Genomic DNA, 15,654 nt, shown 5'->3' with positions numbered 1-15,654 from the left:
TTAAATATATAAAACATATATGCATATATATATATTTTTTATCCTATTTTATATAATTATGATGTATTACACATATTATTAATTGTTTCTTTAATACATTAAATTGAAAGTTCAGTCTTGAACTGATTTGCTGAAATCTTGAAAAATCAATAATCAAATTATCAAGTTTAACGTGATTACTCTTAAAATATCATTAAAGTTTATCTTATAAATTATTATATTTTATATACTATCAAATCATGTTTCTTTTTTAAAGAAAACTAAGTTTTACAAGATATACTGCTCTTTATTCTATATTCATTTATTATGTATAAACCAATAACATTAATAAATCAAAGAATTTTATTTTTATTTACGAATTTATATAGTAATTCATTTAGGGATACCTATTACGAAAACAAAAAATGTAAATTTATATTAGAATAAAAAATAAAAGGACAGGATATGATATACACTGTATGTAATAAAAATAAATGTAAAATAAGACGCAAATATATCTTGTAAAACTTTCAGTTTCCTTTGCACATGTTTTATTTTTTTGGGATATGAAAACATTTTTACAAATTTGTATTAACTTACTTTTAAAAAGAAATTAGTAAAAATGTTTTCATTTATATTAACTTACTTTTAAAAGTTAATACAGATTAGCAAAATATTTTCATACCTCAAAGAAATAAAACTTGTGCAAAGAAAACTTTAAAAGTTTTACAATATATATTTTGCATAATTTATTCGATATAGTTTATATCAGTCATAGTTTATAGCTGTCCTTTTATTTTTTTATTCTAATATAAAACTCACAATTTTGTTTTCGTAATATGTCTAAATGAATTATTATATCAATTCGTAAATAAAAATTTTTTTGATTTATTAATGTTATTGGTTTATACATAATAAATAAATGTAGAATAAAGTATATTAAGTATATCTTGTAAAATTTTTTAAATTTTCTTTAAAAAAAAACAAATAATTTGATAGTATATAAAATAAAATTATAATTGCACAAATTTTACTTTCTTAAGGTGTGAAAACTCCTGCAAAAAAAAAAAAAAAAATACATATATTATCAAAAGCTCAAACTACATAATATTACATAACATATAGATTTTCATGGATTTAAATTGCGAGCTTTCATTTGCAATTCAAAGCGTCGATTCATTCGTACACCCTTCAGTGTCATACGCGTTTCCTGTTGCTGCTTCTGTCTGCAAATATTTATATCATGTAAATTTTGAATTAAATTTTGAGATTTTTTGCACAGATCTAGATTTAATTTAATATTTATAATAAGATTTAAGTCCTTCCTTTTACACAATTTTAGCAATTAATAAAATTTAAATTATCTTAATAAAAGATGAATTGATTAAATTATATTACTGTTGCGAATAAGTGTATGTGCATGTGTAATTATATAATTTTTTTTTTAATTTGACATACCTTGAAAAAGTAACTTGCTTTCTCAATATAACGTGTGTAGCTTCGTTTTTTCTCAGCTTGAAACCGAATCTATTGTGAGTGCCATCTTTTGTGTCAGTTGGCAATGGTTTCTTCTCTTCTTTCTTTGTATCTAATTTTGGACGAACTTTCTTCGCAGCTATATAACAAATAATTATGTAAAGTAAAAGAAAAATATATATAAGAATTATTGATGTATGAAGAATAATAAATGTTATCAAATTACATAATGCCAAGTGTCTAGCTTCCACACGTTTCTTTGCATCCACGAGCGATTCTGACTTAGCAAACATTTGTTCATGTATCTTTCCAAAATTTGGTACTTTTTTCGTGGACGATTTCTTCTCTGTAAATAAATATCCGTGTTTATTAGAATCAAAATAAATATATAGACAATTTTTTATTTTATCTTACCTGATTTATTTTCCATTAATGTAAAAGATTTTGGTGTGACTTTATTTAGTTGAATTCTCGGTGTAACTATATTTGTTCTTGGACTTGATCTTGTCTTGAAAGGAAAAACTAACGAGTTTTGGTTTAATTTTGGAGTTTCAATCTTTCTTGATTTGTGTGCTGAATTTATATTATTTTGTATTTTAACGTTGTGTGATATGTTTGATCCACTCAAATTATTAATTGATTTGTTCACATTGCTTGTGTTAAATGTTTCATCTGCAAAATGGACTTTAGTCTTTTTTAAATTTTCTCTGGAGCTTAAGTTTGCATCTGTTGAAGTTCGTTTTTTGATCATCTGTCGTAAACTTAGTGTTTGCGGTTGTTCCAATTCATAGGTATTACGCTTTTCGTTTTTTTGATTCTTTTCTGGCGTTATTAAACTAAACTCCTTTTCAATAGTGTCTTGTTTTGTAACATTTGAAATATGAAATTGACTAGCATCACTAGTATTTTCAAATAAAGAAGGTGTAGATATATTTTCAATGGCTGTACTTTTATGCATTACATTAGACATATTGGATTGATTTTTACGTCGTGATTTAATACTAGATGTATTATCTTCATTTATAATAGGTGTATTGAAAGTCAAATTTATATCTATTGATGGTATCTCTCTCGTCTTTTCTCGTGGAGTAGATGATATTAAAGGTATAGATGATCCATCTTTTCTTTGTATCAATATATTATGTTTAATTCTTGGTGATACTCTATTAATTTTGAGTTTTTCTGCATTACTATTCTGTGATTTAGTGTTAGAATTTCGATTAACAGACATATCTGATCCAGCAGAAGTTGTTAATACTTTGAAATTATTCCTTGTATTGATAGAGGGAGATCTTTTTGTGATTGAAGTTTCTGGTTGAATTTTATTAGCAACCATTGACATATTCTGTATTCTTTCCGGTGATAGTCTCTTTAATAACACTATTGGTTCTGTTAGCATATCTTTCTCTTGTGAAATTGTCCGTGTCTTTATTAATTGATGGTTGGATCTTGATAAATTCTTTTCTTTAGGAGACTTTTTTGTACTAATATTTGATTTTGCAACATCAAAATTTGGCGTTGTGTCAGAAGTAATGTTAGCAGATGTTTTTAATGAATTCTTTCTAACTTTTTGAGATGGAGATAATAACTTCAATTTACGGGACTTTGACTTCTTTGATTTTGGAGACCTCAATACTATTTTTGGGGATTTAGAGAATTTACGTACCATTGCCTTCAAATTGATACCAGACTTCCTGTGTTTGCTTTGTGCTACTAGTGGTGTTAAGCTCTTGTTAGATGTAGAAGAATTGTTTAATCTATCTTTTTTAGTTTTTTCCTTTTCATTTTGAGACTTATCTGACTTATTTAAATTCTCTTCAGATTTGGTAAGGAGAGACAATTTTCGTGGACTTTTAAACAATTTTGAGACAGCTATTGAATGTGTCTTTGGAGAGCCTAAAGAAATTGGCGATTTTTTTGGAGTTTTCTTAGATCTATGAGGAGTAAGACTAAGCTTAGGCGGTGTGCTTTTAGGTGCTTTTAGGTTGCTTTGTGCTACTGGTGGTGTTAAGCTCTTGTTAGATGTAGAAGAATTGTTTAATCTATCTTTTTTAGTTTTTTCCTTTTCATTTTGAGACTTATCTGACTTATTTAAATTCTCTTCAGATTTGGTAAGGAGAGACAATTTTCGTGGACTTTTAAACAATTTTGAGACAGCTATTGAATGTGTCTTTGGAGAGCCTAAAGAAATTGGCGATTTTTTTGGAGTTTTCTTAGATCTATGAGGAGTAAGACTAAGCTTAGGCGGTGTGCTTTTAGGTGTGACATTAATAGAATTTTTCACATCTGTGACACCAGTTTTTCGTTGTACTTTTTTATCAAGCTTTTTATTTGAGTCTAAATCTTTTGAAGTATTTAACTGAGAAAGATTATGTTCTGTCAGAGATGTTTTCTTATGCCTATCTCTTAGTATTTTGATCGATCCAGTGATATCCATGGTCTGTTTTTGCGCTGTGAAGTTATCCTCATTTTCTGCTTCTTGGGTTAAGTTAAGTTTCCGACGAATTTTCTTTTTCGCAGACTTCCTCAACATTACCTTTGTATCGGGTGATTTTTTTCTGGCACTTTGTTTAGCAGTTCTTTCCAAAGGTTTTCTCTGAGACTCCCTAGTCTGTTGTATCAATTCTGCCGTATCTTCTTCGTCCATATTATTTATTTTCCGCTTAGATCTGGTGGAAACAGCAGATCCCGATCCTGGAAAACAACAGATTACCTTAAAATCCTTTCTCGCAATGAAAAACTTGCGGGAAAACACAAAGCTTTAAGACATTCAGTCACTAAAGTGACGACGATGAAATATCGAAACAAAAAAATATCATACTCTCGAATTTTCAAAACACTACGCGATGACAAAAAAAACAATGCAAACACGAAGACGAAATTGCGAAGGTTATAACCTTGTGTCTTTCCGGGTCCTAATCAAGAAGAAACACATATTTGTAATCTCACCTGCGCGAGTTCGCCTGGGTGACATTTAATCTTCCGATCTTTACGTTTCTTGCGACAAAATCTATTCGTGCACAAATGCACTCAGATTATTTATTTGAAACGTAATTAATTTCGTACTTTCGGCTGATATTATTTTCACTAACGCAAACTGGAAAGGTCGGCTTGGTACGAAGCAGCTTGGCCATGCTTGCGCGCCTATTTTGACGATGACCAATCACGAAGCTCCTTGAAGTTCCCTGATATTCCCTCGATGTGCGCGTCCCTAATGCGAGCGTTGATTGGCTGGCGTTATATAGGCTCGAAGTTTCAAATAACAACGTATTTTGCGCTAAATTTACATAATTATACGAGCCCATCAAAAACACAAAATATAAAAATGAAACACTTATTTATCGTTCAAAAATCTTGATTAATTTTAGCTCGCGATATATTTATCGAGTCTCCTCGAAGATCATTATTATCTCAATAGTATCTATTGAAATAATCTTCTTTATTTGCTGCTATTATATTTTTCCATAAATAAAGTTTCGGTGTTACGTTCAAGCGTGTTTATTTGAATTTGAAATATTCTATAGAAATAAATATAATAATTCATTATTTACTTTTAAAGAAAAACGAAAAACATTCTTTTTAGATGTCGAATTGGTCAAATCGACGTCCATTCGACCGATCGTCTCTCGCTCGACAGGTTAGGATTGTGTTTGATCCAAAAATGGTGAAATGTGTATATTTTAAATCGCGTCATGAGGAAAGCGTGGGTGATTCAAGAGTTGTTACGACACGTAGAATTATATGTTAGGAATTATGTTATGATCTATAATTATATATAATTGTTTCGACTTGATAGTGTTACATTATCAGAGCAATAGTTTAATTTTAATCGTAATAAAACTTTATAGAAATGTAAGTATATATTTTTGTACTCTGTTTTCTATGAATTGATTTAATTATTTACTGATAATTTTTACACAAAATTTCATTGTTTCGAATTAAATATGATTAATTTGATTATAAAACATATTCGAAATAAAATTAGTTTTACATTATGATTATATTCAATCACAAAATATATATGATTATATATGTGTATATATATTTATAATTGTAATTTTAAAATTTATTACAGGTATCAAATTACTTTTATTCTCTTTGTTATTATTCCTTTAATACGGGGAAAAGATTATTATGAAATACTTGGCGTAGACAGATCCGCTAGCAAGGATGAAATTCAAAGGGCTTTTAAGAAGTTGGCTATTATTTATCATCCTGATAAAAATATTGTATGTTAATTATTATATATAATATAATCAATTATTATTATCTAAAATACTGTTAACAATGTTCTAATATTTCAGGATGATCCAAATGCTCATGGGAAGTTTGTTCGATTAACAACAGCGTATGATGTGTTGAAGAATAATGATTTAAAAAAAAGATACGATCTTTATGGAGAAGATGGCCTTAAAAATTTTAATGAAAAACAAACTTATTCGTGGAATCCACCCCATCAAAACATATTTATATTTGATTTATATATTATTAAGTTGAAAGAAAATGATTATTGTGAGTATATATTTATAATTTTTTGCTCCCTATTAAGAATTATTATGATTATTATATTTAGTTATATTAAGATTAATATTATTATAATAAATGTGTATAAATATATGTATAAAAATGAAGAATTAATTAAAACCAGTTAAATATTAATATTATATATATATATTTTTATAGATGAAAATGTTTTGAATTCTGATTCAAATTGGTTTGTAAATTTCTACTCTCCGTTATGCCATCATTGTATTTACTTAGCTCCAACTTGGACGAACATTGCTAAGTTATTTAATGGCATTATGAAAATTGCAGTAGTGGACTGTCAATATTATATGCAACTATGCTATAAAAATGGAATCAATATCTATCCTACACTGATGTATTTTGAAAAGGTATGTATACAAAAAAGGAAGAGAGGAGGGGGAAGGAAAGATAGAGAAGATGTCTAATTTGTCTATATATCAATTTTTCTTAGAAAATAGATTTTACATAATTTTAGATATTTTTTCTTCATATATATCACAGCAAACACAAATGTTACAGTAACATAACATAGATGTAAATGTTATATTGTAACATAACTATTACATATATGTTATGTTACTGTAACATTTGTGTTTGCTGGGATGGAACATATCAGTAAGATGAAATACTAACTCATCTCTGTCTTAAAGAATTCACACCATGGAATACATTATACAGGAGAAAAATCACAGGAAGCCATTATGCAATTTGCATTAGATAAATTAAATATTGACATATCTGAGATAAGTGCATCACAATGGGAGTTGTTTTTACACAATAAGATTGTTACCCAAAGACCTACACTAATTTTTATATGCAGTGATCAGCAAAACTGTTTTACTTCTGATGAAAGACTTATAGTAGCAGCTAAATTTGTAAATATTACATTATTTATACAAATATTTATTTTCACTAAAAAAACTTTTATCAAAATACTGTATTTATTCTATATTTTAATTCTAAATAACATGTGCATGGTTCTTTCAGGATGAGATAGTTGATGTAAAAGTGTTTACATGCAAGAATAAGTATCCTGAAGAGATACCTTTCAATACACACGCGATCTATCTACCAACATATGATGTATCTTCTTGGGAACCTGTACTTTTTAATATGTCTGATATAGATACATTAATAGAAAAAATTTTGGAACAATTGCCAGGTTTACAAGAACTGACTGATAATTATTTTGATGTAAGTAAAGTATTATTTTGTTAGCCCGTTTATAATGAATGCAATTCCTGTTTTTTTATTTGTATTAATCAGATATACCTAATTATAATTTACAGATTATTGAGAAAACAGAGTTTAATGCTGCTTGGCTAATATGTTTCTATATTAATAATACAGCAAATCTTAAATATTTAAATCTGCAAATGAAAAAATTGTCAATCAGTGGTGTTAATTTAGGTAAAGTATTTATTGTATAAGTTTACGAAAGAACTTATTGTAGAATATTTTTACATAATATATACTATATTTTTTTTACAGGTAAAATAAATTGTCTCAAAAATGGACAGTTTTGTACTAAATTAGGCATCAATCGTTATCCAATTTGGGGCATATTTAAGCCAGGTGGAGCATTTGAATTGAATCACGAAAAAGTTATTAACGCTATTGATCTTATCAAATTTATACAGATTAGTGTGAAAGCTACAAACGTTAGGGCGCTCTCTACAGAGGAAGTATTATTGATATTAGAAGGAGATAATAGTATGTATTATAAACGCAATACTATTTTTTTGGGCGAAATTTTGCAATACTTATTGTAACAAAATGTTACAGAAAATGAAGTGTGGTTCTTAGATTGGTACTCACCATGGTGTACACCTTGTATACAGTTCCTGTCCGAACTTCGCAAAGCATCATTAGAATTTGATGCATCAATAATTCGTTTTGGTACCATTGATTGTATTATTCACACTACGCTGTGTCATCGTTATAATATAAAGTATTATTCTACTGCAATACTTTTAAATGGCAGCAGTAGATATCAATTTACATTACCAAAAACAGCTGCGCATATTATCCAATTCATTAATGAGAAGAGAAATCCATCAGGTAAGAGATAATATGTCTAAGTATTTTATATTTTTCATTTCTTATTGTTTATTCATGTTTTTTTAAATACAGTTATAGAATTAACATCTGAAAACTTTTACCATACACTGGCGAAAAAGACAAGTAAAATTATATGGATCGTTGATTATTTTGCACCATGGTGTCCACCATGTCAAATATTAGCATCTGAATGGATAATCGTTGCAAAAACACTGAACTGTTTGTCGTTTGTAAATATAGCCAGTGTAGACTGTGAGGCTGAATCTTTCTTATGTTCATCTGAAAGAATACGTTCTTATCCTGAGATTAGGATGTATCCATTAGGAAACAAAGGTTTAAGTAAAATTGGGTAAGTAATTATAATTCACAATTGTGTATGTATATATTCATATAAATCATATATTACAATACATTTTTAATACATAAAATTGTCATAACATTTTTTTATTTTACATATAGTTTTTACAATGGAAAACGAGATTCGTTATCCATATTAACGTGGATAATAAAATTCCTTCCAAAGAGAGTCTATGACTTAACTCCCAAGGATTATCAAATAGTGTTGGATGGAATGAATAATAAATACATATGGATCGTCGATTTTTATTTACCACAATGTTGGGCTTGTCAAAAGATGGAACCTGAATTTGCAATTGCTGCTCAGGTAAATGTTATTCTATTATAAACATGACCATATAGTTTAACTTTATGTAATTCATTCAATGATAATTAAACTATATAATCTGTTGTTTTAATTTTAGTTGTTAGAAAAAGTAAAATTTGGAAAAATTAATTGCTACTTCTATTTGGACAAATGTGCACATATAAATGAATTTCCGACATTAATATTATATAAACCGAAACAAAAGAAAAAAGAAGGAAATGATATAAATATCAAAAAAATTACTGCAAGGACGGCCGAGGCAATCAGAGATGAAGTTTTAAGGCTTATTAATTTTCATAAAATACATGATGAGTTATGATGGGCAAATAATGCTTAAATTGAGTTTAACAAATTTTAGTAGTACTTATCTGCAATATATGCAGTGTTCCACTGCCGCAACTGGTGCTTGTGAAAAACTCAAATTTCACTCTTGTAAAAGGAACAAAAACAGGAATTAGATTAGATATGAGTCGTATTGTGATACTTTTATATATTTTTATATGCAGAATAATTTTAGTCTACACACATGCCTGCGCATGCACACATACACACACACACACATTTTGCAAACTTTCCTTAAACACATACAAATTATGCATAATAGTCAATAAATAAAATACACATTGTTTCTCATATATACTGAAAAAAATGTATTGAGAGAGAGAATTCGAATAAGTATATTTATTTCAATACTGCCCAATGAATTATTTAGCTTGAAGCTAATAATATTGATTTGATATGAAAAATATTTATTATTATTTAAGAAAGTCTTTTTCAAAACAAATAAAATATAATATAAATATTTCAAATAAATGATTTATTTGCGAGTATTCAAATAAATATTTATTAATGTAGTCATTTTTTTCAGTGTATACTGAATATTGTAAAAATATTAATATGAAATTTGTAAAAATATAAATCCTGGAGAATCTCGTATAAAAAAGATCCAAAGTCTGTAATATCAACAAAATTTAAAAAATTTTTATTTGTTAATGATTGTTTTAACCTGTATAATAATAAAATAGATATGCATTTAATTTATTAAATTGAAATAAATCAATTTTTTTCTTTTTTTCAAATATTTCTGATATTTTTGCCTCTTTTAATAAAAATACATTTTTGTGGCTCTTTTGTGTAAATGCATTAATATTTAATTCAATAAAGTATTTGACGTATTTCTTCTAAAAATAGTGTTCACGAGTATAGTTATTATATATAGAGTAAAAATACAAAGATAAATACATATTTTATAAAAGACGTTGTAAAGATGAATCCGTGTGTATTTGCTGCTGCATATGTAAAAATGCAATAAATATCGAAATATTTTATATATAATATACATTTTACACATATAGATATTTAAAAACTATTTGTAATTTTATAAATATATATATATATATATATATATATATATACACATATGTATATATATATACATATATTAAATATATTAAAGATGTCTAAATGTATATACTGTGCTTTTTCATAAACTTTTCTTCCTTTCTCGATTGTATTACAATAATATGTATTAAATGTAATAAAAAGTAATTGTATTTTGTTGCCAACAGTGATAAAAATGCATAATCAAAAATATAGAAAAATTAAAAACGAATTAAACGAATGTATTCATATAAATGTGAAAACGAACTGATTAAACATTCTGCAGCAACATTCTATGTGTAACGTAGAATGCATGTAATTTTTTTAAACTGTTGCCAAGTAAACTTTTAATTACTTTTTATATATTATTTACTTCGAAAATAACTTTTCTGACTATTTTTATTTTACATTATTTTTTAATATTATTTTGAAATAAATATTTGTTTGAATAGTTTTTGTAATATGAATGTATTTTTTGGATATCACATAAATTCGCGGCATGCGAAGGCAGTGCTAATAAAAAAATGCAATTGAAAATTCAAAGTAATGTTATAGCCGTTTTAACAGTGCGCACATAATTAAAGAATAACAAATATACACAATATCATTTGCCTAACTTTTTTTATAATAAAATAAAAAAATTTTATAAATAGAATAAATCCCAACATACATAATATATAGTTTTGTTTAGAAATTTCGTAGATGTTACACACATGTATGGTATACTTTTATTTTTAACGTCGTATTCTTTGGTGTCAATGTTGCAAAAGAAACAAATTTAGTAATCTAAGTAAATCTGATTAAATAATATGATATAATAGTTATGCAATAGACATTGGCTTCAATATAAATTAGTTTAAATTCTCAAAAATTTTAACTTAAAATAATTTGGTTTATGTAATATTCCTTATTGATAAATAATATAGTAAAAAAGATTGTATTTTTTCAAAATTTTAAGTATTTCTTGGTCAGTTTGATTAAGAATTTTATTTTTATTTAGAATTAAAAAATTTAATATTTTTGATGTTTTAATTTATATATAAAATAAGATAAATTTTTTTCGTTGTTAATGAGAATAATTTTTGTCAAAGTTCAAAAATTTATTTCTTTTTCTTAGAATATGCAAAATCTACATTTTTAATCCAGTCTTTTATTTTCTTATAAATTTCCACTCTCTACTTTCTTTTTATTTTTATATACAAGATATTCTAAAAGGTTTGATCCAATTTTGGAAACATTTGTTTATTAATTCTAAGTAGAAAATTAGAATTGGTTTCAGAGTATAGTTTTCATTTTAATTTAAACATTTTCAGTTCTATTAAATTTATAGCTTATTTTATCTGCAAAATGATATTTCTAAAGTTAGATCAAATCTGTCAGAAATATCCTGTACATTATTTTTTTTAAAGAAAAAGCTATTTGCTTTAATATATCCAAATGCAGTCTCTTATTCATTGATCGAATGTTTTCCAATTTAGGATATAATTATAAAGTTCTAAAGTACAAGTACAATTTCAAGGCCAATATTTCAATCTTAACAACTTAACATTTTAAATAAAAGCATATATTCTAAGTTGTTTTATATACTAATATGCCAGTAAGCATTGCATACTATGTGTATAGTTTTTACCTCCATATACATATTTCCGAAAAATATTATTTAAAAGATACTGTATATATATATATATGCACTATATAGTTGATCTTATTTAGTATTTCTCTAAAAATTGCAAGCTATATATGTTTCCCGGCCTTGATATATTATCAGAATAAGACAGTATACACATAATATGATACATCTGGTCGTAAAAGTATAATTTTATAGTTCTCAAACCTGTGAATCAATGGCATCAATCAGCGCACTATTGATAAATTGTCCTAATTTGTGGTTCCTTGTGGCTTCAAGCGCGTATGCCATTTGTGAAATGTAATAAATTACAATACGAGAATATCATATTATATATCGCGTTTTGATGGTGGTATTAGATGTTCTGGCAGCTCAGCCGGAAGATCGTAGCCTTCGAGCTTTACATTGATTAGATGCATAGCTAAAGCAAATTCGTCAGAATCTAAGAATCCATCCTTATTAATGTCTGAGAGTTTCCAGATCTTTCCAAGCACGCTGTTCGGCAATTTAGATTTAACCATTTCCGATTTAGCCGCTATAGTAATACAAAGAATTGTATAATATATTACTTTAAAAGTAAATTCTATAAAAATTTATTAGTTCTACCTGCTCCTGTAATCTTTCCTTCTTGTGGTCCAAGTGATTCGAAGATGCTATCATATTTATATCTTTCCTTATTGACAACCCATTCTGGTTCACCTGCTCCTGCATCAATCCCTTCTCCTCTTTTGTATCCAAATGGACTAACTTGATCTTCTACACCTTCAAATGCACCTCCTAAAATTAAATAAATGAAATACAATCATTTTTCAACAAGAAATTGTTACATTTTGATATTAATTTTTCAATAAACAATGTTTATTTATTTTTTAACAAAAATTTTGTGAAAGATTATTATTACATAGCCCTCTTTCTTTTAATATTACAGAATTTTTAAAAATAGATTTTAATTTAAGATAAAATAATTTGTTCAAAATAATAAATACACATTTACAAATCATTTACCTTTAATAAGTGGTTCCGAAACTGTGGTGACTTCTTCATGTGGTATCATAGCCATAAGTTTTGCAATGTCTTCAGCAAGCATCTTATCCACCACTTCTAACAATTTAGGCTTAATGGGATTAAATTGCTTAAAATCATGATGCGCTAAGCATTCTTGCATCTTCTTTAAATCCGGAAAATCACCAGGTGAAATCTGTTGTTCTCTTTGTATTTGATCATAAATTTGTCCCAAATTCTTTATTAATTCTTTTTTCCTAGTATCTTTACCAAACATGCTTGGCATATCTTTTCGTAAGGCGCTTATTATGTATGCATGCACCTGTCAATTATATTAAAAATTATATTAAGAAATACAAATTTGTTTCAAACTTGTTATACTCAGACTCAGTTTAATATATTTAACTGTTGATAAATCTTTTAAATTCTTTACTTTACCTTTGCCAAGCGTGCTCGTTTAATTAAGTCATTGAGTTTTCGTAATGCAGCATTTTTTGGAAGTGATTGCATGTCTCTGAACAAATCTTGCTCTTCATCTTCAAATAATCTAAAAGAAAATGCATACACATGAAAAATATAATATAAAATAAATTAATATAAAAAGAGAAGACATATAAAAGTAAATTACCTTCTATTAACATCATATCTTAATGGTTGATCCCAAAATGAGCCTATATAAACTCTAGCTACTTCTGGAGTTTGTAAAACTTTTCCCAAAGACCACATTAATGCACCATATACCCTCATAAGTTGTTGATGGTCTATCATGTCAGCTTTATTAAGAACAATTCTAATCTTATCATCATGCCCACGTAACGCCTCAATAGATCTACGAAACTCATCTGATATATCGAGCTTATGAGCATCAAATAACAATATAATTCTATCTACACGTTCAGCAAACCATTCTAAAACACCAGTGAAATCATATCCTCTGTCAACCTAAAAAAAGAATATTTTGTATTTAGATATCCTTACTATATTTATCAAATATTATATATTTTTTATTAAATAAGCTATATAAGACTTACTCGTTGTTTTTCACCAGACAATATACCAGGTGTGTCCACTATGGATATGCCTTTTAAAACAGGCGAGGCTACAGTTGAACATTGAAATCTATTCAAGAATGCATTGCCAAATTTTGAAAGTGGTCTAAATTGTTTATTTGGATCTACAACTAAGGCATTTCCAGGAATAACACCCTCTTTCTCATCGTACATCACTGCTATAAATCGATCTGTAGTAGGCTCTGGTCCAATCCTAATACCAGGAAATTCTCTCTCTAATAAATATTTGATAAATGTAGTTTTGCCAGTCGAATATTGCCCAACTAAGAGAATCATTGGCTTTGCATCAAAATCTGGGTCATCCAGTTGTGGTGAATGAAAGTCATGGAATTGGTAATATTGTTCCAATGGTAATAATTTGGATTTGTATATCCTCTTGAGACCTTCAGTGACATTTTCGAAGAGATCTTGCTTGTTATTCTCTTCACGAGTTAGCCAGCTAAACATGTTGGCGATCTGCAAGTAAAATATTTTTTTTATTACTTAATGATAACATCATGTATATTAATACACAGTTTCACATTCTAAACGTTCATCACTCTGTAATATTAACTAACACCAAGCCTTATAAAATACATTATTTTCATTTGAAATCTATTATAGATAAGATTAGTGTTAATCTAATACTATAGATAAAATTCAAAGTCAGTTATTTCAAACTGAAATAGTTTGAGTTAAAAGGTTAAAGATATCATATCAATTATAAAAATTAGTCTGGAATTCTTTGAAGACAGACATAAATAAAGTATCGTGAGAAACCCAATCTTTGCCTGAAAAAAAAATCTACTTCTCGACCATATTCTCGGTACCACCTTCTTTTCCGACATCTCAGATCATCTGTGTGGTACCACCTCCTTTTATCTACAATATCTTGCAAGGCATTTTCTGACATTTACTGTACCTTTCTAGGTTTTCTGAGACTCGAAACAAATTATTTAACGCCTGTAACGAAGAATGAATTGCGAAAATGCAAAAAACTATGAAGACGTGCGTACAGACAGAATTGTCGCGGGTCGAGAGAGCACCAACCTTTGTCCAGATCCGCCAGTCAAGGTTGAACGGGCGCGCTGGCTGGAGCGCGATAGACAAGAAGATAGATGCGGACTAATGGGAAAGTACAGTCAAGACAACGACGACGACGACGACGACGACGAGATGATCCGCCGCCGACGTGACGTATACACATCGACTGCGGAAGATCGCGTACAACGCGAACTTCCGGAGGACGTGGTGATGGTGGTGGTTGCGAAGTAGTGGTGGTAAAGGAGCGGTTGTCACAATCGTCAATGATGACGCAAACCCGATGGCAGACACGTTGCGTTGCGCGAGCAGTTCGAGGGAACGAACTGGCAGAGCTAGGCGGAGTCGCACTGATAAATGGAACCGATATACGAGATCTCCGAGGCACTCCTTCCTCGTGTACCTCGTGCACAGACGCGGAGCGACTCTCTCTCTCTCTCTTTCTGTCCTCCCCCTCTTTCACTTCTGTCTCCCTCTTTCTCTCTCCTTCTTGCTCCGCGACCGACTGACAACTGACAATTGTCGAGGCACGAATGAATGAACAAGACGGTATGAAGTAATCAGATTTGCATATTTATTTGTATATATATCTATGTGAGCGGCAGTTATAAATATAAGTTAATCATAGATATATATTATTTTTGATTGATAAATTAATCCCATTTATTATAACAATATGCAAGTAAATATATAGGTTAATTTATTGACTAGAAGACAGATTAAAATAGAAATTACTGAAAAGGTGAAAGTAAATCAAAATAGAATTTTATAAATTATAAATATAAAATCAGAAATGTAAAAAGTAGCAGGAATATATTTTAAATATTGATTTTTGTAATTAAAAAAAA

The 15,654-nt window shown here is 28.2% G+C and overlaps 4 protein-coding genes across 6 annotated transcripts in view; 2 read left to right on the top strand and 2 right to left on the bottom strand.

Annotated features, from left to right (window-relative positions):
* Window positions 1–1,044: 1,044 nt before the first annotated feature.
* On the bottom strand, window positions 1,045–4,613 carry LOC114934985 (Suppressor of Under-Replication). The gene is made up of 5 exons (XM_029307722.2): window positions 4,405–4,613; window positions 1,870–4,149; window positions 1,682–1,801; window positions 1,438–1,594; window positions 1,045–1,205 (listed from the first exon to the last, which is right to left on the bottom strand). The coding sequence occupies exons 1-5, from the start codon at window positions 4,427–4,429 to the stop codon at window positions 1,109–1,111; spliced, it is 2,679 nt and encodes an 892-aa protein (XP_029163555.1). The 5' UTR covers window positions 4,430–4,613; the 3' UTR covers window positions 1,045–1,108.
* An 83-nt stretch (window positions 4,614–4,696) lies between these two features.
* LOC114934986 (endoplasmic reticulum disulfide reductase DNAJC10-like) lies at window positions 4,697–10,042 on the top strand. Its single transcript, XM_029307723.2, has 12 exons — window positions 4,697–5,307; window positions 5,531–5,684; window positions 5,760–5,967; window positions 6,139–6,350; window positions 6,633–6,857; window positions 6,970–7,176; window positions 7,272–7,392; window positions 7,474–7,695; window positions 7,768–8,043; window positions 8,116–8,392; window positions 8,503–8,707; window positions 8,805–10,042. Coding segments are annotated over exons 1-12 (2,331 nt in total). The 5' UTR covers window positions 4,697–5,305; the 3' UTR covers window positions 9,027–10,042.
* On the bottom strand, window positions 9,181–15,309 carry Past1 (putative achaete scute target 1). 3 transcript variants are annotated; one of them, XM_085485227.1, is made up of 8 exons: window positions 14,816–15,309; window positions 14,688–14,728; window positions 13,748–14,242; window positions 13,345–13,658; window positions 13,155–13,263; window positions 12,720–13,038; window positions 12,321–12,491; window positions 9,181–12,249 (listed from the first exon to the last, which is right to left on the bottom strand). In XM_085485227.1, exons 3-8 carry the CDS (start codon window positions 14,231–14,233, stop codon window positions 12,044–12,046), a joined length of 1,605 nt encoding a protein of 534 aa, XP_085341353.1. In that variant the 5' UTR covers window positions 14,234–14,242; window positions 14,688–14,728; window positions 14,816–15,309; the 3' UTR covers window positions 9,181–12,043. The 3 variants fall into 3 exon arrangements, with proteins under 3 accessions (XP_085341353.1, XP_085341354.1, XP_085341352.1); XM_085485228.1 differs by lacking the exon at window positions 14,688–14,728 and having other exon boundaries at window positions 14,782–15,309; XM_085485226.1 differs by lacking the exon at window positions 14,688–14,728.
* The window catches only part of LOC114934931 (MAP/microtubule affinity-regulating kinase 3-like), a 341,090-nt gene continuing 339,918 nt past the window's right edge, over window positions 14,483–15,654 (top strand). Inside the window, exon 1 of the mRNA XM_085485235.1 lies at window positions 14,483–15,355. The gene's annotated coding sequence lies outside the window, so the exon portion shown is untranslated. The remainder of the gene's footprint in view (window positions 15,356–15,654) is intronic.

The sequence above is a fragment of the Nylanderia fulva genome, unplaced genomic scaffold (assembly GCF_048542155.1).
Source record: "Nylanderia fulva isolate GAGA-0341 unplaced genomic scaffold, ASM4854215v1 Scaffold35, whole genome shotgun sequence".
Taxonomy (NCBI): domain Eukaryota; kingdom Metazoa; phylum Arthropoda; class Insecta; order Hymenoptera; family Formicidae; genus Nylanderia; species Nylanderia fulva.
Note: the sequence above shows the minus strand (reverse complement) of the source record. Positions and strands in the feature narration are given on the sequence as shown.

Excerpts from the sequence above, each read along its gene's own strand:
- LOC114934985 (XM_029307722.2), bottom strand. The coding sequence starts at position 4,429 with ATGTCACCCAGGCGAACTCGCGCAG. Across the intron at positions 1,595-1,681 it reads AGCTAGACACTTGGCATTAT|CTGCGAAGAAAGTTCGTCCA; the intron begins GTAATTTGATAA and ends TTTGTTATATAG. Across the intron at positions 1,206-1,437 it reads AAGCAAGTTACTTTTTCAAG|ACAGAAGCAGCAACAGGAAA; the intron begins GTATGTCAAATT and ends AAATATTTGCAG.
- LOC114934986 (XM_029307723.2), top strand. Across the intron at positions 5,968-6,138 it reads GTTGAAAGAAAATGATTATT|ATGAAAATGTTTTGAATTCT; the intron begins GTGAGTATATAT and ends ATATTTTTATAG. Across the intron at positions 7,177-7,271 it reads TGACTGATAATTATTTTGAT|ATTATTGAGAAAACAGAGTT; the intron begins GTAAGTAAAGTA and ends TATAATTTACAG.
- Past1 (XM_085485228.1), bottom strand. The coding sequence starts at position 14,233 with ATGTTTAGCTGGCTAACTCGTGAAGAGAATAACAAGCAAGATCTCTTC. Across the intron at positions 13,264-13,344 it reads AGATATGATGTTAATAGAAG|ATTATTTGAAGATGAAGAGC; the intron begins GTAATTTACTTT and ends ATTTTCTTTTAG. Across the intron at positions 12,250-12,320 it reads AGGAAAGATTACAGGAGCAG|CGGCTAAATCGGAAATGGTT; the intron begins GTAGAACTAATA and ends GTATTACTATAG.